This window comes from Letharia lupina (genome assembly GCF_014066315.1).
Source record: "Letharia lupina isolate WasteWater1 chromosome Unknown contig_17, whole genome shotgun sequence".
In the NCBI taxonomy this organism is placed as follows: Eukaryota; Fungi; Ascomycota; class Lecanoromycetes; order Lecanorales; family Parmeliaceae; genus Letharia; species Letharia lupina.
In genome coordinates, this window is record NW_023502986.1 from 577,046 (window position 1) to 601,538 (window position 24,493).

General features: G+C 46.8%; 5 protein-coding genes across 5 annotated transcripts; 1 reads left to right on the forward strand and 4 right to left on the reverse strand.

Moving 5' to 3' along the window:
- Nucleotides 1–465: 465 nt before the first annotated feature.
- HO133_003300 (uncharacterized protein) lies at nucleotides 466–3,151 on the reverse strand (the record flags this gene model as incomplete). Its single annotated transcript, XM_037294223.1, has 4 exons — nucleotides 466–552; nucleotides 606–2,654; nucleotides 2,704–2,891; nucleotides 2,944–3,151. 4 exons carry the CDS (start codon nucleotides 3,149–3,151, stop codon nucleotides 466–468), a joined length of 2,532 nt encoding a protein of 843 aa, XP_037149604.1.
- Nucleotides 3,152–8,775: 5,624 nt separating this feature from the next.
- HO133_003301 (uncharacterized protein) lies at nucleotides 8,776–13,713 on the reverse strand (the record flags this gene model as incomplete). The annotated part of the gene is made up of 3 exons (XM_037294224.1): nucleotides 8,776–12,374; nucleotides 12,454–12,913; nucleotides 12,976–13,713. 3 exons carry the CDS (start codon nucleotides 13,711–13,713, stop codon nucleotides 8,776–8,778), a joined length of 4,797 nt encoding a protein of 1,598 aa, XP_037149605.1.
- A 48-nt stretch (nucleotides 13,714–13,761) lies between these two features.
- On the forward strand, nucleotides 13,762–17,566 carry HO133_003302 (uncharacterized protein; the record flags this gene model as incomplete). Its single annotated transcript, XM_037294225.1, has 5 exons — nucleotides 13,762–13,771; nucleotides 13,831–13,958; nucleotides 14,375–15,799; nucleotides 15,861–16,981; nucleotides 17,035–17,566. The coding sequence occupies 5 exons, from the start codon at nucleotides 13,762–13,764 to the stop codon at nucleotides 17,564–17,566; spliced, it is 3,216 nt and encodes a 1,071-aa protein (XP_037149606.1).
- A 514-nt stretch (nucleotides 17,567–18,080) lies between these two features.
- Nucleotides 18,081–20,739, reverse strand: HO133_003303 (uncharacterized protein; the record flags this gene model as incomplete). The annotated part of the gene is made up of 2 exons (XM_037294226.1): nucleotides 18,081–20,006; nucleotides 20,059–20,739. 2 exons carry the CDS (start codon nucleotides 20,737–20,739, stop codon nucleotides 18,081–18,083), a joined length of 2,607 nt encoding a protein of 868 aa, XP_037149607.1.
- Nucleotides 20,740–21,287: 548 nt separating this feature from the next.
- Nucleotides 21,288–24,071, reverse strand: HO133_003304 (uncharacterized protein; the record flags this gene model as incomplete). The annotated part of the gene is made up of 4 exons (XM_037294227.1): nucleotides 21,288–21,956; nucleotides 22,008–23,351; nucleotides 23,458–23,958; nucleotides 24,009–24,071. The coding sequence occupies 4 exons, from the start codon at nucleotides 24,069–24,071 to the stop codon at nucleotides 21,288–21,290; spliced, it is 2,577 nt and encodes an 858-aa protein (XP_037149608.1).
- Between the last annotated feature and the right edge of the window lie 422 nt (nucleotides 24,072–24,493).

Genomic DNA, 24,493 nt, shown 5'->3' on the forward strand with positions numbered 1-24,493 from the left:
TAAAAAATAAAAATAAAATTATATTTAAGAAAATCTATTAATATTTCTTTTAATTTATAGAGCGTAATTTGAACTTCTTAATAAGATAAGAATTATAAAATTAAATCTTATAATTCTAAAAAAATTATAGATTAAAATGTTTTTATTCTTCGAGAGTTAAATCTAATCTTAAAACTAAGATAGATCTTAAATTAATTACTTTTTATAGATTTAATACATAGATATTTAGACTTATAATGAAAGGTAATATTACTCTAATATTCCGTTTTCTCACCTTTCGCTTATTGGTTTTCCTTTCCTATAATGGCGTAGAATAGAGGTGCATCCCTCTGCAACTGAACATCTCTTTTGTCGCTGCTTTCAGATAGAATCTACAATTGACAACCATCCATGAAACGTCCAAACACATAAACCACGGCCACGCCCTCAGTAACTTTTGTGAACGTATGCTTCTTTGTTTTTGCATCATTCGTCTAGCCGCACATAGTTGGCGGGAAAAAGACCCTGCTGACCTCCATACTCGCCAGACCACCAGTCTTCGTCTGGAAATTCCTGCCCGTCGTCATTAGCGTTGGAAAAATTCTCTTCGGGGGTTTATTACTTACTACTCCCGTAATCTTCGCATTTTCGGGGAAACTCAGCTCATTTCCCTCCGCAGCCTCATACTCATATAGCGCCGTAGCCGTAGCTCCCTGACTGGCCTCAGTAGCACCAGCGATATGTTGCTCAGGTTCAGGCTCAGCTTCGGCTTGATGACTTGCCTGTCCACCACCAGCCCCCTCGCCCTCCTCGCCCTCCTCGCCCTCCATGAGCTCTACGTAATTGCTAGGGAAAAGCCCAGTCTCACCACGTGGACTCTGGCCCATCCACCAATCGTCATCTACCATCTCAATGTTGGTGACATACTCGCCTTCTTTTAATTCCAGTTCATTGTCCTCGGCCTTCTCGTAGTCATACTGCACCAGCGCACGCTTTCCACTTTCGTGAGCCCCGGAGTGTGCGGATTCAATTGCTTCTCCGCCAAAGGACGCCGCAGCGGCAGCTTCGCCCGCACCGCGAGCAGGATCGTGTCCAAATGGCTCCTCAGTGAGGTCTTCTTCTAGCGGAACGGCCTGAGCGAGGGAGCGTGCAGGCATTGATGGTGGAGGTGAGAATTGCTCATCCCGTGCGTCTTCGACCTGCTGCTCATTATGACCTCGGCTCACAGGCATCGCAACTCGGATAGGAGATCTCGTATCCATGCCAGGCGGCGTGGGTGGAGTAGGGCTTCTTGGAGGCTGCGCAGGCGGTGTCGGCATTCGTGGTGCTACTTCGTCCTCATCATCTTCTTGATGAGTGGGTCGAGTTGGGAGTCCTGAGATTGGGATTCCACGGCCCGCGTTGGGCTTACTGGACGTATCTAGGGGTGGTGGACTGGGAGATGAGACCTCCGAGCCTATGTTCGAAGCCCCCATTGGAGGTGCACCTTTAAAGCGATCTCGGATGGCTCCAATACCGCCGGTTAGAGAGCTTGGGGCTTTTTCCTGACTGTCTTCTTCCTGTCCTGTCCGTTGCTGACCCAAGCTACCCGAAGATTGTCCGGTTCTAGTAGTCTGCACAGGAGCCCAGCTCTTCCCGCCGTACCCACTCTTCCATTCGCCAGAATTTTGGTTCGCAATATGTGATGGAGACCCTCCAATACCGGACGGAAGATTGTCACTTGTGCCGCTCAAGCCTCGTTCGCGAGCCTTATTTTCCGCCCATAATTGGGCTGGCGTCTTCCCCCCTTGGTCAGCGAAGGTCCTACCGACACCGACGGGCGGGGCAGCAGGGGTAGGCTTGGATTCCAAGCCGAAACCGCCAGGATTCGGAGCCTTGGTTCCTGCGACTGAACTAGTACCAGACCCGAAGCGATTGGCAACTTTTGGCTTAGGGAGAGATGTGAGACGCTCAGAAGTCGAGAAGGGCGCCGATCGATCTGCAAGAGATTTTTGTTCTTCGTCTTGTTCGCTACTCCGAACGGACGTTCCTGGGGCCGCAGGGGACATGCTGCTGGAAGGCGATGTGGCGCCCTCTGCAGGTTTTTGTGCTCGTGCTCTGATTGCGGCAATGTCGACTTTCCCTACCGGCTCGTAGGACCCTTTGACTACGTTTGGTCTGTCATCATGAGAATTGCCTTTCTCTTGCGCCTGCCTCCGTAAGGCAGCGATATCCACCTTTCCCACTGGCTGGTATCCACCCCTGACCACCTCGCTGTCTGTGGGCGTATTGTCGTTATTGTCAGTGCCATTGAAGCGAGAAGGTTCTTGATTTTGTGAACTCAGATCGCGCATATTCACTTTGGTGGGCTGATACGAAGACTGCACTTTCTCAAGCTGCGTCCGAGTAACTGGTGGCGCGTCTTGACCCCAACCATCTTCATCAACGTTTGTGTCTTTTGGCACACTAGAGCGTATCCGCGATCCAGTCAGAGGATTGAAGCCGCCACCACCTCCACCACTGCTGCGCGTAGGTGTAAAAGCCGGTTTCGAGGAGATAGGAGGGGGAGGGCCACTGCTGCTTGGGACAGGTCCACCGCCAGAGTACTTTGAGCCTGATGCGTCAGAAACTTTTTGAACGATAGATTCGGGCGATAGGTCGCGATCTGAGCGAGCAGTCACTTGGACGTGGTAACCCTTTCTCACATCAGCTCTTGCTGCCGGGTCCGCTATGACCATTACCCACATGTAGTAATTTCGATACAGCGGTCAAATAACTGGTGAAATAGCCCTTGGTCCGCTCAGGCACACCTTCACCACACCAACCAATGAGGACGGATTTTGGCAGCTTTGTATTGGGGTCTTGGACTTTAGCGTAGGCAAATTGAACCCTGCCATCGGAGAATTCATCTATCAGATCAACCAGCTCACCCTCTGCTGCCGCGTTAGCTTCTGCGGCTACGGCATTCACGAAGACAGTACCCACCGCCAGTACTCTGTACTTTCAATACACTTTCCTTCCCGCCAGCGTCTTGCTGAAAGGCATTGGCTAGAGGGGCAGAGACAGAGTACACGGCCCACTGGCCATAGGTTGGAGACTTGGAGGCAGTACCAGACGGGGGAGGGGTATTGACAATGGACTGATAACTCTTGGTTATGGATGGACCATTCGTGGATAGATTCAAGGTTGCCATAATGATGGTCTAGCTGTGTGGGATAGATGTATCGTTCAAGGAAATCTGCGAACTACCTAAGACAGTGTCATGAAGGATTCGTGGCAGCCATCTGTCAAACGGTTGCTGTAGGGTCAAACATAAACGTAGGACTTTAAGTTGATTTGAGGCAGCACTTGCACTTTGCAATTGAGTAAAGTAATATAACGTCTTGGGTAAAATATGCGTCCCCTCGGTCCCGTAACCGCGTGTACTCTAAATTTTAGCGTGTGCAGAAAACGTTGGAATACTTGGCACTGAGAAAATCACACACACACCACCAAAAGTAGTACTGAATAGAGGAACCTTCTCCCATATCGCATTCTACCACCTTCCTCATCATATTTGAAGCTCCTGTATATCTCGCTTAGCCGATCCTTGGTGTTTTGCCTTACTCTTTGACCCGCCTTCTCATTCAAGCGCCTCCTCTTAAGAGTCCTTGATATCGTGGACCGATGTGCGAATAGGCCCCACTCCTCCCAAAGAAACCAGACCATCTCTTTCTACATAGCCCATAGCTAATCTTCGAGGTACTTAACAAGGAAGTCTTCGACGGCCGAGTGAAGCTTACGAGGGGTACCTTTAAGGCGAAACTATAGCTTATACTCGTTTCCACCCCCATTTGCACGTTACCCCCATTTGCACGCTCTTTAAAACCGATAAATCCGACGCAACACCAAAATGCCTACCTTTCACCAAATTTGTATGGCAAACTAGCACAATTAATGATGGTCTTTTATTTCTATCCAGGCTTAAGATCGGAGAACCTAAATCACAGTTTTTTGGGCCTTATCGGCCTATTATGTCTTAAAAAAATCATCATTACCTCTTCTTCTACCTCTTCTACCTCTTCTTCTACTACCTCCTCTTCTACTACCTTCTTACCTCTTCCACCTCTTCCACCGCTTCCACCGCTTCCATCTTTTCCACCTCTTTCACCTCTTTCACCTTTTCCACCTTGCTGCGATAAAGCCTCTGATAAAGCCTCCGGTGGAGTCGGTGGAGCCCGCCACTGTGGCGGAGCAGCTCCTCGTCTATCTCGCTATTATTACTGTGATAAAGCGAGATTTGATGGCATCAGTGGGCCTGGTGTGGGAGATGCAGTAGCCTTTTTCCTGACAGGACTTCTACCTCTCTTCGTGTCTTCAAAAATAGCTGGTCCGAGGTAACACCTACTATGCCAGGCCTACAGATGGCGACTATAGTACCGTAGCATTGGCCATTATGGTAGACTATGGTGGTAGACCATTTGAATGAGTGATAGTGGTAGCCATGGTAGTGGTAGCTATCTATGTCGGATTTATCGGATTTAAGAGCGTGCAAATGGGGGTAACGTGCAAATGGGGGTGGAAACGAGTAGATCGAGCCATATATAAAGAGACACTCTTAAATATTATAGACCGTCTGCATGTAGTAGTGGACGTTCTAGGCGATAGCATTAGATCTCCAGTGCAGGAGTAGCAAACGAACGATTCTGGACCGAATGGGCGAATTACTAATTCATACCCCGAAAGTATGAATCCTTACCGAATCATACCCCTAATTACTGAATCATACCCCTACACCAAATTTCACCTAAATATGGGGTATGATTCGGTAATTTGCCATTGCTTGGAGTATGATTTGGTAAAGATTCGTACTTGCTACAGTGGTCTACTTGAGTGGCCTACTTGTAGATATAGCTAGGTGTCTATTAGAAATTATTCCTTTAGGGCCCCTACGGAGGCCTAAATAGGGGTGTCTGCAGCATAAAGTGTAGGATAACCTGGGTATTTAAGAGGGCCCCGGAAGCGTCTTCGGTGGAGTGAACTGTTAGCAGCGGCCTCTACGGGGGCCCTGCGAAGGCCCTGCGGGGGCAAATATTTAGGTCCAAATAGGGGTGTTCTGGCTGTTAAGCGTAGACACCCCCGGGACCAGCCTTTTTAGCTGAGTTGCTAATAATAGTGTCTACAACAGTACGCTTAACAGCCAGAACACCCTTATTTAGACCTAAATATTTGCCCCCGTAGGGCCTTCGCAGGGCCTTCGCAGGGCCCCCGTGGGGTCGCTGCTAATATGAACCCCGTAAACCTTGAAGCGCAGGGTGTGATTTGGCCTTCGAGCAGTCGAAATTGCCCCCACTCGACTTTCATCTGATGTTTTCAGACTGATAGAATTCTCATCAAATACGGTTGGAGAAAATCCCTTACTTCTATGGTCAGACAGGCCAGATCGCGGATTATCTCCTTCGTAGTTTGAGGCCACTTTGATAACTTACCAAATCATACCCCAAGCAATGGCAAATTACCGAATCATACCCCATATTTGGGTGTGATTTGGTGTAGGGGTATGATTCGGTAATTAGGGGTATGATTCGGTAAGGATTCGTACTTTCGGGGTATGATTCGGTAATTTGCCCGGACCGAATAGGCGGAGGTAAGCCCCTTCTATCGATCGTTGCGAGGGGCATTTCGAAACAACAGGAATTGGCTAAGCGAGATATACAGAAGCTTCAAATATGATGAGAAAGGTGGTAGAATGCGATATGGGAGAAGATTCATCTATTCAGTACTACTTTTGGTGGTGTGTGTGTGATTTTCTCAGTGCCAAGTATTCCAACGTTTTCTGCACACGCTAATTAAAGTATTACAGGCTTACAGCTTGCCGGCTACCCGTACAGTAATAATTCGTAGGCGCTTTAGAGTAGTCCGTCATGCCGACAAAACAATAGCCTCTGTACTTACCTTACTCGTATCCGGTAATGCCTGATCTAAAGTCCGATAAATCCGAGGGAAGTTTTGGGGGATGGCCCTTTAAAAATTCACCCCGAGCCCACCTTAACCCGAAACCACGCCCCGTTACGCGACGTAAGGTAGACTAAAAACACTCAGATAGACTTTATTATATCATATATGACTTTATTAATATAACTTTAATTATAAAAAATCTTATAGTTATAGAAATCTTATTCTATACTTTAGAGTTTATCTTTTTAAAAATTTCTATATTAATATATATAAAAGAATAAGATAAAGCTAAGTTAGAAAATTTTAAAATTATATATATAGTTAATTATAAATTCGAATTCGCTACGCTTTTTAATTAGATATCGCGAGTAAATAAATTAATATTTATAACTATTAAAATCTCTTTTTCTACTTTTAATCTTTTAATAACTTTATTATTTTCTATTAAAATTTAATAGTTTTTTTTAAATTATAAATCGTAATTTACGCTTTTTAAAAAAATAATTAATTTAATCTTATAGTTCTTTAGAAATAAGAAATTTAAATATCGCTTATTAAAGATCGCTTATTAAATTTACTCGATAGCTCTAATTAAAAAATAAGACTATAAATTTAATTTATAAACTTAAACTTATTAATATATATAAAAGAATAAGATAGAGCTAAGTTAAAAAACTTTTATTTTATATATATAATTAATTATAAGTTTAAAGTTATTACGCTCTCTAGTTAAATTATCTAGTAAATTAACTTACTAGCTCTCTTATATTTTCTTATTAAAAATTTATATATAGAAGTTTTATACTTTAAAATACTTAGCTCTTTATTAATATTATCTTATCTTCTTTATTAATTTTATAATAATAAAAATAGATTAAAAATATATAGTAAGCGATTAGAGTTTAATGTAATTTAGAATTAATATTAAAATTCGATTTAACTTAGAAAAATTTAACTCTATAAATTTAACTTATAGATCTTTACTTATTTATTAATAGTAAGTTAAACTTTATAATTTTTATATCGTTAGAAAGTATAAATTAAGCTCTATAATTTACGAAATTATAAAGAAATAATATTCGTAGAAAGCTAATTATTTTAGAGTATAAAACTTCTATATATAAATTTTTAATAAGAGAGCTTAAGAGAGCTAGCGAGCTAACTTAGTCGATTTAATTAAAGAATATAATAACTTTAAATTTATAATTAACTATATATATAAATTTAAAGTTTTATAGCTTAGCTCTATCTTATTCTTTTATACGAGTTTAGATTTATAAATTAAATTTATAATCTATTTTTTTAATTAGAACTATCGAGTAAATTTAATAAGCGAACTTTAATAAGCGATATTTGAAATTTTTATCATTAAATAATCATAAGACGAAATTTATTAATTCTTAAATTATTTAAACGTGCAAATTACGTTCTAAAATTTAAAAGAAAAATCGAAAGATTTTAATAGAAAATAAAAAAGTTATTTCAAATTTAAATAACGTACACCTTTTTTTTTTGATAAGGGCTGCCGGCTGTCGAGCAAATTTAGTAAGCGAACTTTGGTAGGCGATAATTGAATGCCTTGCCTTTGAAGAAATATAAGACCAAGTTTTAAGATTTTTCAATTTCTGAGAAGCGCAAAGTGCGGTCTATGATTTGAAAAAAAAATTATTAAATTTTAATAGAAAATAGTAAAGTTATTAATGGGTTAAAAGTAGGGAGAGAGACTTTAATAGTTGCGGACGCTAATTTATTTATCCGCGGTGTCTAATCAAAAAGCGTAGTAAACTCAAATTTATAATTGACTGCACATATAAATTCAAGGTTTTTTAGATCAGCCCTATCTTATTCTTTTATATATATTAATATATTAATTAATCGCGATATAAGCTTTTATATCTATTTTTTACTTAATAGCTTTAAACTCTTCGAGATATAATAATCTATAAATAGCTATAGCTATTCTAAGCTTATAACTAGTCTTACTATCGTATAAGACTATAGAATATATATATTATCTAGTTATTATAAAGTAAATAATATAAATAAATAGAGCTATTTGCCGGTAGCGGGTATTAAGACGCTAAAATTTCAGCGTCGTAGCTCACTTCTAGACAGTATGAGTACCTGGTGGTACTACAACGAATTTCTCTAGCATAGCATAATGCTTTCTTTGAAACAGCAAATCGTTCGACTACGAACCACGAATCTCCACGGCAGACCACGGCTCGAGCAACGCCGTGTCGGCACAATGCTGCTGTAGTCGCTATTGATATACCTTAGTTACTTTCACATCAACGCAAGATCGATCATGATTTCCCGTTTCAGATGCCGCATTCGAAGACACCAGTCGGCCGAAGGACCAATCTCTGATGTGTAGTGTACATATCTAGCCACCAATGAAAATAACGCAGGCACTTAGTTTTACAGAATGTACATATGAATGGTCTTATCGCTCTTAGGCGCGACTAACGCAATGAGCTTGCGATCGAGCTCCTTTCAGGAAGCCGTGAAAGGAAGAGATTTCTTGCGTGGACCCAAGCTAGAACTTATACAAACTTGGTGGAAGTATCAACCGTGCTCGATGAGCCTTGCCTTCGTGATCGATTGACAAGCAACCATGACTCTGCATTTCCGCTAGCGAGGTCTTCCCAAAGGACTTCATGGTCCTATTCGGTAGAACGGGATCGCGAAGATCACCTGAAGACAGGATGAAGTAATCGTTGATCATCTCACCCATAGAGCGACAGGATTTTGAGCCCTGAGACTAGCATCCTATTCGAAAGGAGCCACCTAGTGTATGACGACGCGCGCTGTACAATCAACGCGCATCAGGGTGTCTGATGACTTCATACACGGGTAACATGCTTCGAGTTTGAGTAGTCAGTACTGGTGGCTCTGCGCAAAAGATGGGGCTTCTCGGTATGGATCCTGATAAGGTCTTTGAGGAGCACCGTAGACCTGGCCGTTGCGCTCGTAAACCGGGTTCGCAGCATAGCTCGACTCGTAGCGGACGTATTCAGGGCCCATCTGCTCTACTGGTCGAGCGATAACGTATCGAGCGGGCTCCCTAATTCCAGAATCCTCATACCTGATCGGCACGTATTCAACACGTTGCTGATGACGACTGCTCGGAACACAGGGATCATCAATATACTCATAACGAGTTTGCGTCGCATACTCGTTATTGGGAATCCTTTGGGAGCGGTTTACCCTGCGGGACGACGGGGATCGAACTTGGTATAGAGAATCGCGTCTGTCCTCTTCTACCGGACTTCTGGGCCGGTAGAGAGCTGTCTCTGCAGGCGGTCGTTGAGGGGATGCTGATTGGTCGCGATATTGTGATATGCGTGAAACTTGGTAAGTGTGGCTCCCGCTGCGTTGTCTTTTCAGCACACTGCCGTTCATGTCTTGACGATCGTTGACGACCACTTGCTCAGAGTCTTCGTAAGGAGCGTATCGCACAGGCGGACTGCCGCCAGTTCTGACAGGCCCCAACGGTACCTGGGATAAGGGCCGTAAGCCGTCATAGTAATGGGTATGAGAACCCGATCTTTGTGGAACGGCGGCCTGGCTACTCTTTCTTGGCTCGGAAGAACCTCCTGTCCGCATATGGTTCCCAAGAATGTCGTTCTCTTGCCTTTTGACCTTGACCTCATCTCCCGATCGCTGATCGTAAGCGCCATCTTGTCCGAAATACTGTTGTCGGCGCTTGAATGGTGGCTCGCTAAGCCACTGGCCCTGTGAAGCGCATTCTGTGTCTCGTTCCGACGAAAAGCGCTTATGAGTACGGGCACCCTCAGTTTCTGGGGCTAAAGTGTTGAGAAATCGGTCTGCAGCAACTACCGCCTCGGGTGGGGACACGCCTTGTGCGCCACGCTTGACAGAGCTCAAGATCTCTCCAGGCCTCTCATCCTCTGGAGTACGACCATAATTTCTGATGTAATCGACAGGAATATCGTACTGATTCACAATGTCTGGTCGAGAAGGCTTGGCTTGGCCTCCTGCATGCTGGTGGAAACGGTGCCCCGACCGAGACATGGCATTCGGAACTGGAGACTGAGGCTGCGTCACATGCTCGAATGGCTCGTAAGACTCCCTAGAATAATTCTCGCTTATCTTCGGCCGTGATACGCTGGCACTGTTGTAAGTTTGTTCGTCCTCCAGCCGTGGAGGCATTGCATAGTTAGACTTTTCTTGCTGAGTATAGGACAAGTATCGGTGAGAATCTTGTAATGGCGAATGCTGGACAGGTTTGTGAGACTGGGTTGAGCCAGTGTCAATTTTGACAATCTTGCCTAAGTATGCAGGTCTATGGGGATCGTATTCATCCTCTCCCGGCGGTTCAAGAGGCTCGGATGAGCGACCTGGTGACAACAGCCGAAAAGCACTATGTGGCCGATTGAAAGACTGATCGCCAGATTGACCTCCATAATGAGATGGGAGAGCGGCCAACGGTTTTGACGGAGCTCCGGAGGCTCCTTTTGTATTCGCGTCGAGTTCCTTTCTGTACATAGGGTGAGGCCCCGTATTCGTTCGATTCTTCAGGTTTGGAAGAGGAGTGGGAAATGCATCAGGGAAGACCAAAGCAATCAAGCTTAGTTTGGCATCGGTCATACCGTTAGCATTGAGGAGTTTGGAGATGACCGAGAGGTCAGGATAATCTATCATATCGTGCTTCCAATCGAGTTCTGGAGCTTGTGGGTGCCCAAGCATTTGTGGCGTCTCGACGTGAGCTGTTCTGAAATGGTTGACTAAGTGAGGCAATGTATACAGCTTGGCTCCTGTGCCGTTGTTCATACAAGTTCTGCAGCCTAGTCCATTAACACTTCTGACAGGTCTCATCACAGCATTATGGTCAAGCCCGTCGATAAACATAGACAGACTAGGCTCATTCGGGAAAGAGGCTTTGAATCTGGCAACAGTGTGTTGGATTACGACATAGATCCGGACGCTGCCTGGAAGATCTTTAACCCCGCCAATGCCGGTAAAAACGTCTTTAGCATGTTTGGCCATCTCGTCCATTTGACGCTGATACAGATCTGATACTTGACCAGGAACATTGTGGACTTGGGCAAGGGTGGCCAAAGGTCCCTTTTGGAAATTTCCTGGATATGGTACCGTTGGGCGCCCTCCATAATTGTTCGCACTGACTTCGGGAAAGTAACCCTGCGGGATTGTACCAAGCTGTCCTTGTGGAAATGCTGGGTATCCTTGTTGACCAGGAAAGGAGCCATACTGTGCTACTTGGCCTTGCTGCGCAACGGGAAACGGGTTGTAAGAGGCAGTACTGGTTCCGTAACCATTCTGAACTCCAGAGTGGCCAACTCCGGCAATGTGAGATGAGTTTGCAGGTGGGTGAGATTGTGCGGGTAACACTTGGGGAGGGCCTTCCTGGCGGGGGCCTAGGTACGAATTTTGGTATCCAACAGTGGGATATTGGGGGGTTTGATGCTGTGATGTTCCATTTGGGGCACTTGTCTCCACGGGCTGAACGAAGTTGCCATAAGTAATTGGTCCTCGTGGATCTCTAACGGCCGGAACTTGTACAGGAGGCGCTGGAGTGGGGATCTTGTAGTAATTTGTTTTAGCAACACTGGGATTAGGGTTGAAAGGAGGATGCTCCGGCCACTCGGATCGCCAGTGAACCACGATGTTTCCCATACTAAGCGCGGTGGTGTGTTTTGCAGCATAGTGCTGAATTACACCCTCGAAGCCGTAAAACTTGAAATTGCCATCACAACCGTTGCAAAGAAACAGCTCTCTTTGGAAATGGTCCGTCAGCGGCTTGATCTTGGTATCGAACAGCCATTTCATATTTTCGAGAATCAATTTTCTAGTTGGTGGTCCGTTGGGTGGATCGGTCTTTACAGATTCACCAGCGGCAAGAGCAGCTTCATCCTCCTGTACTACTGCAGCGTAAAAGCGTTGGCGGACATCCAGCAGCACATCTGCCGCAAATTTGGGACTTGATTCTTTCGTGACGGCTTTACCTCCGGCCCACCTGGATTCAATGGCCTCAGTAGCCAAAGCACCAATCCGATGCCGGACCGGAGCCTGATAGTTCTCCCATTCGCGGTCAAAGTTCTCCTTGGTCTCTTTTAGTTGAGCTTCCTGCTGACGTCGTTGTCTGTACTCCTCTGCAAGGATCTCGGTTTGCTGTACTTGCTCTTTCTCGCGCCGTTCAGCACAAGTGAGCTGGGAAAGCAGACGAGGCCTGAGTATTTCCCACGCTTGGTCCGTCATTGGCTGCGATATTTGCATGGCTGCTTGGAAAGAGTCCATGTGCCTCAATACACTGGGCAACAAAGGAGGGTCCAAGGCTGCGCAGCGGCGCTCTATCTCCGCTCGTCGAGCTGCTTTAGCTTCATTGACGTCCTTTATGTTGCGTTCCGGTCGTGGCTGATGGGATGCAACCTGAGGTCCATGTTGCACACCGCCTTGGATAGGGACCGGGGGGTTCTTAGGATATTGAAACGATGCTACGACAAATTGATCAGTAGACTGACCTCGACTTCGAGTGTTGATGGACTGGTTACGCGTGACACTGGGTCTACTTACGTGTGGATGCACTCGTCGCAAGTGGACTCGCCTGATCGCCCTCAGACTTCGTTGAGAAGGCCATGCTCTGCGGAGTTGATCGATCCGAATAGGTTTCACCTTTGGCACTGGAAATAACTGCCTTGGGATTCGGACGCAAATTCACGTTCTTCAGCCCGCCTTTGGAGTCCCACTGCTCCCAGCGGATGATGTCCTCGAGACACTGCTGCCCTTGCTGAGCCAGGCCCTTGGTCCACTCTTCTGCGGACGCAACACCAAGCTCCTTCGCAGTTTCAAATTGGCGCTTGATCTCCTCCACATCGGGCTTGTAGTATCGTTTTGTCATGCGCAGCATAGGTGGAGCTGTAATGCTTCGCAAGACGTTATGACCAATGTAGTGATAATTTTCTGATATGAAGGCAAAGGGGAGACCCTGCAGGAGGAAAAACGGGCAATCCGACGACATAGAGAGATCCAGTTCCTGTGCGAAGTCAGTTCGCGATTTCTAATCGTTGCTAGCCAATGATGTTGACAGTCCGGTACCTTTTGAGTATTGTCTTGCAAACATGGACCGCAACACCTTAGCCCAAAGGGCCAGATAACCCTGACACCGGTGTCACCAGGTCCGGACTCCCACGGATCCTGTGGATTTGCTACAGAAGTATCAACCTTGACCTTTTCACAGATCTGGCAACCATTTCCCTTGAGCAATTTCCACATTTCAAGCTCCATTAACCCATGGATAGGCCTTGGAACTCCCGGACAGAATCTTCTCCGAGAAAGAGCCCAAATGGCCTCTGCTTTAAGTGGCTGTATAATGCTATTAGGTAGCGGAGTGGGATCCTCTTCACTTTGGCCAGGGGTCAAAATGGTATTGAAAGCGTGGTTTACGCTTAACATACGCCCAAGAAAGACGGGTGGAACATAACAGAAGATATGTTGCCAGTGAACAGCAGGCAACGCAGACGATTTGCAAGAAAGGTCTGCTCCTGTTCCAATACTATAACCGTTTGGCCTGGGTCGCTTGACTCTGGAAAGGTTCTCCATGAGATTATCGGCCTGCCTGGAAGGAGCTTCATCTGTAGATCCATGGCTGTCAACAACTGTAGGAAAATCTCTCCTATTCTGCATGATACGGTTAGGATTTGGATCTTGTTCCCGTTTCCGCTTGTGGGAGACTTCATGCTCGATACCGTTCGTTATGGGAGCAGCTTCTGGCTGCGCTGACTCTGAGGGAGAGTATAGGTCGGAAGACGCAGTACTTCTAGGGGATGAGTCCATGTCTGGCCGTTGTTCTCATGGCAAAAAGTCGGGCGTCCACAGGTAGAAATGTGCTATGGTAAGTAGGTGCTGCAGGACGACCCTCTTCAGCAGCTAGACAATTGTCATTCCGCACAGATAGATATGAGAGACAAGAAGAGATTATGCTCGCATACACGAAAAGAGCTGTTCCTGCAGATCAGGACAAGAGGGTAGTGGAGGAGATTGTGGCCCCGAGACAGATCCCGAGTTTCCCAAGAGGCACTGTAGGAGACCAAGTTTCGAGATCACAGGTAATGCGAATCTATCAGAGACACTGAGATATATTGTGCGAAGAAGAAGCTTGGATATGGGACACGCAGGCGCAATGGAGGGAGTATTAGTAGAGAGTGGTGAAGCGTAGAGTAGGAGGGTCAGTAATTTTGGTGAGGCGACCAAGGCGACCAATCAGAAGAGCTTTTTGGAAATCTTTGAATTTTTGGCTATTTCGCCAAGGCTTAAGGCTGATGATCGCCGACATATTTCAACGTCGTTCTAGGGTGGTCGCACCGTGCGCACTCCTTCAGGTCAGTAAGAAACATCTCTTGTTTTCCTTTGATTCGTAAAGCCGTGAGATAGGAAGGCCTAACAAGCAGTTTTTTACACCTCAAAGTGCCGCTGGACTGTGCTAAGTGTAATGCAGTCAGATGCTGAGGAAGACGGCGGAGCTGGCCTTCGTCGCTATGCCATGCAAAAGGATTCTGATCTGGGCGAAAATGTAGAAAATAATAATGGAGATGTTACACCGCTCAACGACACAGATGCCGATGGCCAGCTCCATGACCGCCAAGCGAGGACAGCTTACTATAATTCTGCCGCCGAGAAATCGCTGAGCCATGCCGAAGCAAAACTGTTCTTCCAGAGACATCAGTTAGAGATATCCCAACATGATGCAGAGGCTGAGAGCCCTTTGGCTAGGGCAAGAACCTTTTCTTCAACTGTGGATGGCGACGGAGGCCTTAGTCGGACAACGAGCGCAGCATCGCGACGCAGTGGCCGGGGGTATGCTCAACGGGACAGGAACTCGAGACTTGCTGAAGGGATCCCAAATTCACCCACCTTGAAGGGCAAAGACTTGCGTGGTACGGGTGACGAGGTCCACTTCGACGATAGCCATCTCGATACAGAGGAAGCCGTTGGACATGAGACTGAGCTCGAAGGTGTCTTGGAAGAGCTTGATATCCCGGCTCCGGACATCTCACCGGAACTCAGCGCTATCTCAATCAATATCAAGAGGGTCTTGGACATAAGGCACAAGTACGTCAATCTGTCACTACAGGGTGCTGGCAACAACCCTAAGGATGGTTCGAACTGGAGAATATATCCACCGCCGCCAAATCCTACTTGGGATGATAATAAAAACCGCCCAATCGGTCAGACTTCTGGTTCAAGCAGTCTGAGTAACAGCAAGGTTTTAACAGCCGACTCTGACCGTTTGCAAAGCAACTGTTTGCCTGCTAGCTCTCAAAATAGAGACTCGACCCAGCAGCAGCTCCCGGTGTCGCCTACAGTGAAGCGCAGGAAACCAGGCCAAGACATTGGGGAGGATTTTGATATGCTGGATCTTTTGCCGTTGCCTGGTAAGGATGAAATCGTCTCATTTAAGCTTGACCAAGGCAGCGTCTACCAAATCTTCGAGACGACTCAACTTGCGCGAAATACTAGCCCCATTGTAATAGTTCCAACTCTGCGAGAGTTCTACATTGACATGGACCAAGTCCAGAATGTCTCTTCTGATGGACCCACCAAGAGCTTTGCCTTTCGGCAGCTAGATATCTTGGAGGGAAGGTTCCATCTATACTTTCTCGTCAATTCATACCAGGAAACGGCAGACTGCAAAAGGGTGCCCCACAGAGATTTCTACAACGTCAGGAAGGTCGACACACATGTACATCATTCCGCCTGCATGAATCAGAAGCATTTGCTGCGCTTCATAAAGAGTAAGATGAAGAAATCGCCAGACGAGGTTGTTATGTTTCGAGATAACAAGGAATTGACATTGAAGGAAGTTTTCGAAAGTATTAATCTGACCGCGTATGATCTGAGTATTGATACTCTTGATATGCATGTACGTTGGTACTTTGCGTTGCTTGATATCTCGAGCGTCATTGTATTAACCCTGAAAGCAGGCCCACACTGATTCGTTCCATCGATTTGACAAATTCAACCTCAAATACAACCCTATCGGAGAATCAAGGCTCAGAGAAATCTTTCTAAAAACTGACAATTATATCAAAGGTCGCTACCTCGCTGAAATCACAAAGGAGGTCATTTCCGACCTAGAATCTAGCAAGTACCAATTTGTTGAATGGCGGGTCTCTATCTATGGCAGATCCATTGATGAGTGGGACAAGCTCGCTGCTTGGGTCATTGATAACAAGTTGGTCTCACACAATGTGCGTTGGCTCATACAGATTCCCAGACTCTTCAGCATGTACAAAGCCAACGGTCAAATGGACACCTATGAAGAGATCATCATCAACATATTCCAACCGCTCTACGAAGTCACCAATGACCCTTCGAGCCATCCTGAGCTCCACGTTTTTCTCCAGCGTGTGATCGGCTTTGACAGTGTTGACGATGAAAGCAAGGTCGAGACTCGACTATATAGGAAGTATCCACCACCGAAAGAGTGGGACACCAAACAAAATCCACCGTACACTTACTGGATCTATCACTTGTTTGCCAATATGACGTCCTTGAATGTCTGGCGCAAACGGCGCGGTTTCAATACATTCGTACTTCGACCGCATTGTGGTGAAGCCGGCGACGTAGATCATATCGCAGCAGCCGTGCTCTGCTGCCACAGCATAAGCCATGGTCTAATGCTTAGGAAGGTACCGCTACTACAATACATCTTCTACCTCGACCAGATTGGCATTGCAATGTCACCTTTGAGCAATAATGCCCTTTTCCTCGCGTATGAGAGAAATCCTTTCTCGAAATACTTCAAGCGTGGTCTGAACGTCTCACTGTCTACCGATGATCCATTGCAATTCGCTTTCACAAAAGAACCTCTGATCGAAGAGTATTCGGTTGCAGCACAGATTTATAGATTGAGTGCGGTTGATATGTGTGAGCTCGCTCATCATTCCGTGATTCAAAGCGGCTTCGAGCATGAATTGAAGCAGAGATGGCTCGGCCCCGACTATCACCTTCCTGGCGTGACTGGCAATAATGTCGCCAAGAGCAACGTACCCAATATTAGAGAGAAATTCCGGCATGACACATTGGTGCAAGAACTCGAAATGTACTTCTGTCCTTTTCCACACAATGTCCAAAACTGCTGACGCTCGTTTCAAGGCTAGAACGATATGCGGCCGCATTCCCCTTGGTTCAGACGATGGCTACGCCTGTCAAAGCGCCTCCGTCTCCTGCTGCGGCAATGCATTCGTCTCAAAGAAATTCCTCGCGTGCAGCGCGTATACCTGCGTCCAATTTTATTGCTGACGTGAGAAGCCTCGATCTTCAGCGCACAGGGCGAGATCACAGTAGACCTGCCAGGTCGTCATCAACGATCATGTCGCCATCACAAGCTAAGGGCACATCTTGGATCGACGGAACGCCTCCGCCGCCACGGATGTTTCCAGGAGTCGTGCATGAGAGGACCAGAAGGCGAAGTCTGCGACAAGGGAGTAGTTCGGAGCAGGACACGAACGCTAAGAACGTCAATGTCACAACAGCACCGAGGCCTCTAGTATGGGAGCAAGACGACAAAGGCCTGCAGAAAGCGGTGGAAGAGGAGCCCGATAAGCAGGAGACCGAGAGAAAGCCTCGAGATAGACGTGTGCAGGAATTTGATACCCGAAGAACTGGCGTCGAACTGGTAGAATGAGAAGGTGTTCAGCCAGAGGGATTCCCGATGTGAAGGACTCGAGATGGGCGTTGGGTTCAGCAGTGGCGCATAGAACGCTGACTAAAGTCTGTTGTAGCAGCGCTTCCGCAATTGTCGTGACGACCCGCTCCCTCTCCTGAATAGCAAGGCACCATTGCCGTTTTATGCATCATTAGGGGAGACGGAGGGGTCTGGCTAGAAGCAACAGGGCGACAGGGTGAAGTGACAGATTCGTATGCTCTGGGCCTCATCAAAAATGCTGCCATATCCGTTTCATGTGGAAAGGAAACCTCAAGTATTATCCGTACACACATGAAAGACAAGGGCCATAGCAAAGTCACATGCAATTAAATCGGCTGTTCGATGGAAGCTCTAGACTTTGAAGGTATCACAAACGGAGTAACTCAAGCCCATAGACACAGATGCTGAAGCCTTCGGAGTGATCCGCATGAAAATGTCACCGGCGTAGGCCACGTAACTTTTCAAAGGCGTTTTTTAACCATGCTTAGCAAATTTAGTCATCTTCAATATCATCGTCGCTGAGATATGATTGTCCCACTTCTCCCTCAACTGGAAGCAGGAGTGCGCTGGCTGCTTTGCCTGCTTGCTCAACCCCTTGTTGCAGACTGACCCTCGGCGCGGGACCGGTTACGTCGCCTTCAGCTGGACCTTCAGTCATCCAATCGCTGACAGGAGCTCCCTCTCCGAAGTCCTCATCCTCCGAGGCTTCGTTGCCCGGCGGCATGATACCATGTAATTGTGTGATTCTCTCCAGCCCGTTGAGATGTGTGGAGGCGGCATTGTGTTGCTCGATCTTCGTGATATATGGGAGTCTCTCAACAATCAATTCACTTTTAGTGCACCCCAAGCTCGTCCTAAAAGGCTCCGGGCCATCTTCGTCAGGTTGTGACCGGTCTTCGGCGGTTACTTTCGAGGGTTGCACTTCCCGTCTCGACGGCAAATGAGCGAACCGCGGGTCATGCCTACCTATTGATTTTCCTAAAGGTACAGCACTGGCTTGAAGCCTGTCAATCCATTGGCCGACTAAGCCATCGATCTCCTCCATCTGTCTAGATAGTCTCATAGAAGTAGGATAGAACATCCTGTAAGTATCCGTTTTGCACCCACTTTCCCCAGATATCGGGTGTGTTCGCCGCTTTACAGGATCCGGTAAAGCGAACAATAGACCTCGCACTGCAACTTGAAAACACATCTCATCGTGTCGCAATGTATCAGAGATAGCTCCCTGGAAGGTACGGTTTCCATGGTCTCCAGATGAGCCAAATCTACCGCCTCGTGGTGAGCCCAGTATGTCGCTGTCAGACAGCGCGTCTATACAGCCGTCAAGATTCTCAGTGAAGGAGTTGCCCTCGCATGACAACACAAAGTTTTCGTGCAAGGCAGCAATGAAGGTTGCTATATCTGTACCCGTCTCCTCGATGAGTTGGTTGGCAGAGGCTTGCGCCATTCTTAGCCTGACGTGCCTTGACAGGTGATGTGGTGGCTGCGTAGGAGGTTCGCTAGCAGCATCGCCACCAGCAAAGTCTTCACGCTTGTTGTAGACGACCTTGCCGACAGCATGAAAGAGTCCTAGAGTAGCTTCCCTTCGGGTAACCAATTCGAGTGACTCTGTCTCCATCTTCGTTAATGCGGATGAAGCATTCACCGCTTTCTTGGCTCTCGAAGCTACCGTACCACCCCAATCATCTCCGTCCTCTCCTCGTAAACAGAGGAACTCTAATGATCCAATGGCACTGCGAATGTCACCCACTTCGCCAAGCTTCTTTAACACAGCTGGCCCAGGTACCCTGCGCCTTCCAGATTGCCTCGCTTCTTTTTGTACGACGAGGTCAAGAGCCTTGGTGAGATAGGTGGAAGCGATTGGGTTGAACTCAATGGTACTTACGACTGGATGGTTCAACAGTTCGGGCCCAAGGAGTCGATGAGCAGTGAAGCTGTCGCTGGTAGCGGCTGTTGTCATCAATCGGGTTTCAGTGATGATCATGACCACTGGCGTGACCTTCAGGTTATCACCTTGCTTTTTGGATGCAAAGGCGCCCGTAGAAGGCGTATTGGATGCTAAATATTGGAGGACGCTTGACCGAAACGAGCGCAACGCACTGGAAGTACTCAGAAACGTATCCGGGAATTCTTCTATCAGTATGATCCTTTCCCTCGCATTCTCACTGAGCGCATCGATGGTCTGTACCGGCGTTGCTAATACATTCCCACTCATGTCTGCAAGCGCCAATTTGTTGAACTTGCCACTCCGACCAAGGAAATCTTCGAAATGAGCGGACATTGGGAGATATGCTTCAGATGAGAGCTCGGAGCCTACGGGATTCTTCCATTCTAATACGTCGACGTCCATGACTCTGGCAAGCATAGATATTGTAGCGGTCTTCCCAGCACCTGAAGGCCCTTTGAGAATCAAAAGTCTCTTGCCCACAATCAGCGATTGTACAACAACAAAAGGTCTTAGAGAAACGTACCTTGCGATCCTGACCCCAGAGCACGATCTCCAACCAATTGCGTACATCCAGTACTTTCTTCTTGTGGACCATCAGCTCTTCAAGATTGTTGGGACCATATTTTTCTGCCCAAGGTCTCAAATCAATGGCCCTCAATTTTGCTTTCACCTCGCCGGATATTCCTGGGCTGACGCCCATGCTCGAAGCATGTCCAGGGATTTTGAATCTTTGACTGCCACTCTGTCTGCTTGGTTTGTTCGTCGCAGCGGCAATGTCCTGTGATGGCACCGGGTGCTTCTGCCTACGGTAGAGAGCAGTCCTTATGGTTTTTCCCCCAAAGTCATTCACATTCTCGACCGGGGAGTCGTCTACGATCAGATCTTCATGGTCTTCTACTTCTGGCGTCACTGCCTCAGGAGGCCTCTGACCATTCGGCTGCTGTGCCTCAGTTCTAGCGCTAAAGAACGATGATATAGGCCTCGAAGTCTGTGCCTTGCCTGCGGATTTGGGTTTCGTAGCATGATCTTGGGGGACATTATCTGAAGCTGGCTGTATGGCGATAGTTGATCTGTCGGTGTTGCTCCTCTTAGCCTTCGCCCGGGATCTTGTAGGAATAGGCTTGTGTATTGAATTGGTGTCTGGCTCTTCATCTCCTGAGCTCATCACAAGAAGTCTCTTCTGTCTCTTGGCAGGCGGAGCCATGAGTAGGTGTCACTGAATTACTGCTCATGATGTACTGTTTGAGTATTCAAACCCGTAAGAGATAAGCTATCTGGAGGTATTGGCGGTCTTGAGTGTGCTAGCGTAAGTAAGTCGTTGAGTAGGGGCTGGACCACTCGATTTTTCAACAACATTGTGACCTTGTCGGCAGAGCACTTTCCAAACCAGACTAATTATCCTTTTCCGTTGAATTTTGTTTATTTTAGAGGTACCGTATGGGGAATACTGCTTCTAAGTAGGCTTAATAGCATACATTCAAGAGGTTATTTTGGAGAGTAGCTCGGATTTAATACCGGGTAAACCTTCCCAGTCTCGCCAGTGGCACAAAATGTCTAGTGTCTTGGCATTATGAAGCTTTTCGTAGAATCATTAAACGAGATAGGCGAAGGGCAGCTAGACGCCTCTAATATGCATTTCTGAATTGCAAAGCTATATGAAGCTGAAAGCTACCCTCTGTTACCACCATCAATCAATGATCATCGCGCTCCTCTTAAAGCATTTTTCCATTCATTCGCATCTAGCACAACCTTTTACCAGAACCCTAGGTCGACCCTTCTCAGACTAGCTGGTACGTCTTGAGGATTAGCACTGAGGTTCTCGATTGTCTTCGAGCCTGAGCTACCTTTGCCCCTATTAAAAAAGCCGACGTGATCAATCTGCGTCACCACCTCCTTCGCAGCGGCGAATAGATCGCGCACGACCCCTTTGTTGATAATACTCGAGGGAGACCATGTAGCTATTTCACCAAGCTCCAATGTTAAGTTCTCTTGGAGGATAGTAGTAGCGTTTGTAGACGAAAGACTGGCTTCCCACCACAGTCTGTTGGCCTTGATCATGACATTTGGAGTTTGAATGGAGCCGATGTAAATGCCCTCGGAATCGGGAGACTGCCGTACTTGAAGGTCTTGACATTCAGTCAGGTGAAGTATAAGATCTGGATAAATTGTGACGGGGTGCAATGTTTCTCGGCGGAGTGTGATGGACTCAATGCTGAGGTTTTCGTCGACTGTTTTGGTCCAGAGCTCAATGGACTGGCCATCTCCGGATGGGCCTATCTTTAAGTTGTTGACAATACACTTCACCTGCCTCTGATAGTCCATCGTAAGAAACTTCTCGCTCGTCAACCGTAGGCGAGCGTCCCACGCACGCTTGGGAAAGTACCAGTCCAGCGCCCCCATCAGGACCTCAGACCCTTGGATCTGATCTTCTTAGTATACGGAAAGACATTGACTCGACGTCAACGAACTCACCTTGAAATCTCCATTTCCGTCGAATTCGACAACAATCTGGTCGCCACCCTTCGCTTTGCAGCTAAACACATACGTAACTTTCCTGGAAGCAGGTTGTTGCTGAAAAAGTCTTTTTCCTTGAGACATGAGAACATTCACGATACTCTCTGCCTCAGATGAGCGTGCTGTGAGGATGTTCGTAAACATGGATTTGAAACCAGCTGTCTTTCCCTTTGGAAGCACGGACGAGAATTCGCTTGTCTTGAAGCTTCTATTTTTGAATTCTGACGAGCCAAATTGTTGATTGATCAAAAGCCTGCCAATATCGACTGAAAATCCAATGCGGCCTGTGCGAGGTAGGGCTAAGTCAAGCAGATGGATGGCAAATTCCTCAAAGCTTTTGACTAGGGCGGTATTCCCCCCTACGAAGGCTTGCGTTGGGGCCTTCCTCTGGTTCATGGTGTGTTTGAGATCTCGTGCCTCGACTTTGGAGGTATCTTGTAGGTTGTCTATGACTGTCAGTGCCTCATCTTTCGGTTCGTTGCCTTGAGCACGCCTTTCATTCGGCATAGACATATCAATGAGGCTACCAGACTTGCTATCACGGACAACAACATTCCATGTAGACAAGCTTGGCATGAGTTGCTGCGACGATATCGATGGCGTCTTTGGCAAGGGACGCAATGGTATGGCGAGCGGTGGCATGTAAGGCGGCTCGATGCTTGGAGGCTGACGGTAGGACATGTTCTTTTTGCCCGTAGATACATTTCTAGTCGACTGACAACCACTGAAACTGCTCATGGTCTCTTGATTTGTTGCTTCGTTGCCGTCAGATACTCTCTGAGATTCGACGGAAGCTTTGTTGAAGGCGTCGGTATTCCCTCGTGTAGTTCGGGCACGCTTCGTAGTTGGTTTCTTCGTCGGTGATAAAGGCTCCTTGTATACTATCGCAACGTCTAGTGACTGTTGCACTGCCACAGCTGACTCAGGACGAAAGGCATCCAATTGCACGTTGGGGTTGGTTATCTCAGATACCCATTTATCAATCGTAGTCTCACGCTCTTTCGAAGTATTAGCCGCAATTAAACCTTGAGCTTGACCGCAGCTAGACACATGATCGTTCCAAAGCCGAATTCCTTGAACCGAGGCAGCCGGCTTTGATTTGACTTGAACAACGTTCGACCCTTTGACGAGTACCAGTACGCACAGATCCCGAATAGACTTGATAAACGAATCCTTTTGTAGAAGCGTTGTGACCGGCCTTTTATCGTTCAAATCTTTCAAAGCGATAAGCTGCAAGCTAATTGACGTTTCGCCTTCGAGAATATAGAAACTGTAGATTCGTGGAAAGTTTATTTCATTGACCTTGAGACGTCAGCGGTAGACGTCTAGTGAAGCTTACACCAGTGTGGGCCATTGTTGAGTCGACGAGCAAAGGTTCGAAGCCTATCGACAGTGGAAATAGACTTACCATCATCTTGTTGAGTCGTTCTAGCTTCGAAATCGCCTTCTCAATGTTCTTGTCTCTGTCGGCCATTATCATTAAACCCGCCGAGTCGCTTGCGTGCTCAACACGGCATCCGCAAAGGTTTCCAATTCTTCCAAGGAGTTGTAAGCTCAACTTCGATCCAAGTTCTTTGCTTTCGCTACTTGGCGACCATTTTCGAATGATGTTCTCGTGCTCAATGAGGGGTATCTGACCATTGGCTTTGATGGCTTGCATTGTTTTTTCAGTCCACGTAGCAAGCGTGAAGCTCGGATGAGTTCCGTCTTTTCTAATGATCTTCTCGTCTTCGAACAGATCAGGCTCCTCATTCTTCTCCACGGAGATGAAGGTTCTAATAGAATTCACAAGAAAGGCTAGTGACTCATCGTTGTTGTGAGATGCTTGAAGGATGAAAAACTTCCCGTCGAAATGGCAGGTTATATCCGTATTCGAATTCTTCCTGAACAAGCCGACGAGTTCGTGTCCCTGCAGAAGGCGTCAGCATATGTAAACCGGTTGAAGGTTGAGGAACTTACAGCAGCCTCACTGAAATTATACAGTGATCCCACAATGTGGGAAATGGCACGCTCTTGTGCCATTGTTCAGGCGTCAATGATGACCTGCGCTGACTGGGCAATTTTATGCGTCTGGGTTGAGATTGAAAGGTGGAAATGTTGATGAGTGAGGCACAAAGGTAGTGGAATTTGGATGAACGAACCGCTGCTGACACATCCGATGCAAGCAAACGGAAGGTGCAAACAATTATTTTTTTGGCCCCTCAAACCGAAACGATTCTGCGTAAGTAAGGGTGCCTCGCTGCTATATGCAGTTGCTGTGACTGCTTTGTTTTTTGACTCTTCTACCTGTTGAGTAAGCTGTGAGAAAAACTTGCAGTCTGGCCAGTTGACCTAATTTGAAGATCATCCCTATGGAAGTTGTTAATCACGAAATGAATTGCTTCAAGGCGGAGCCGTGAACAGCGAGATAAATCTCGTTGGTGCTGATCTTGTTGATGTGTTAA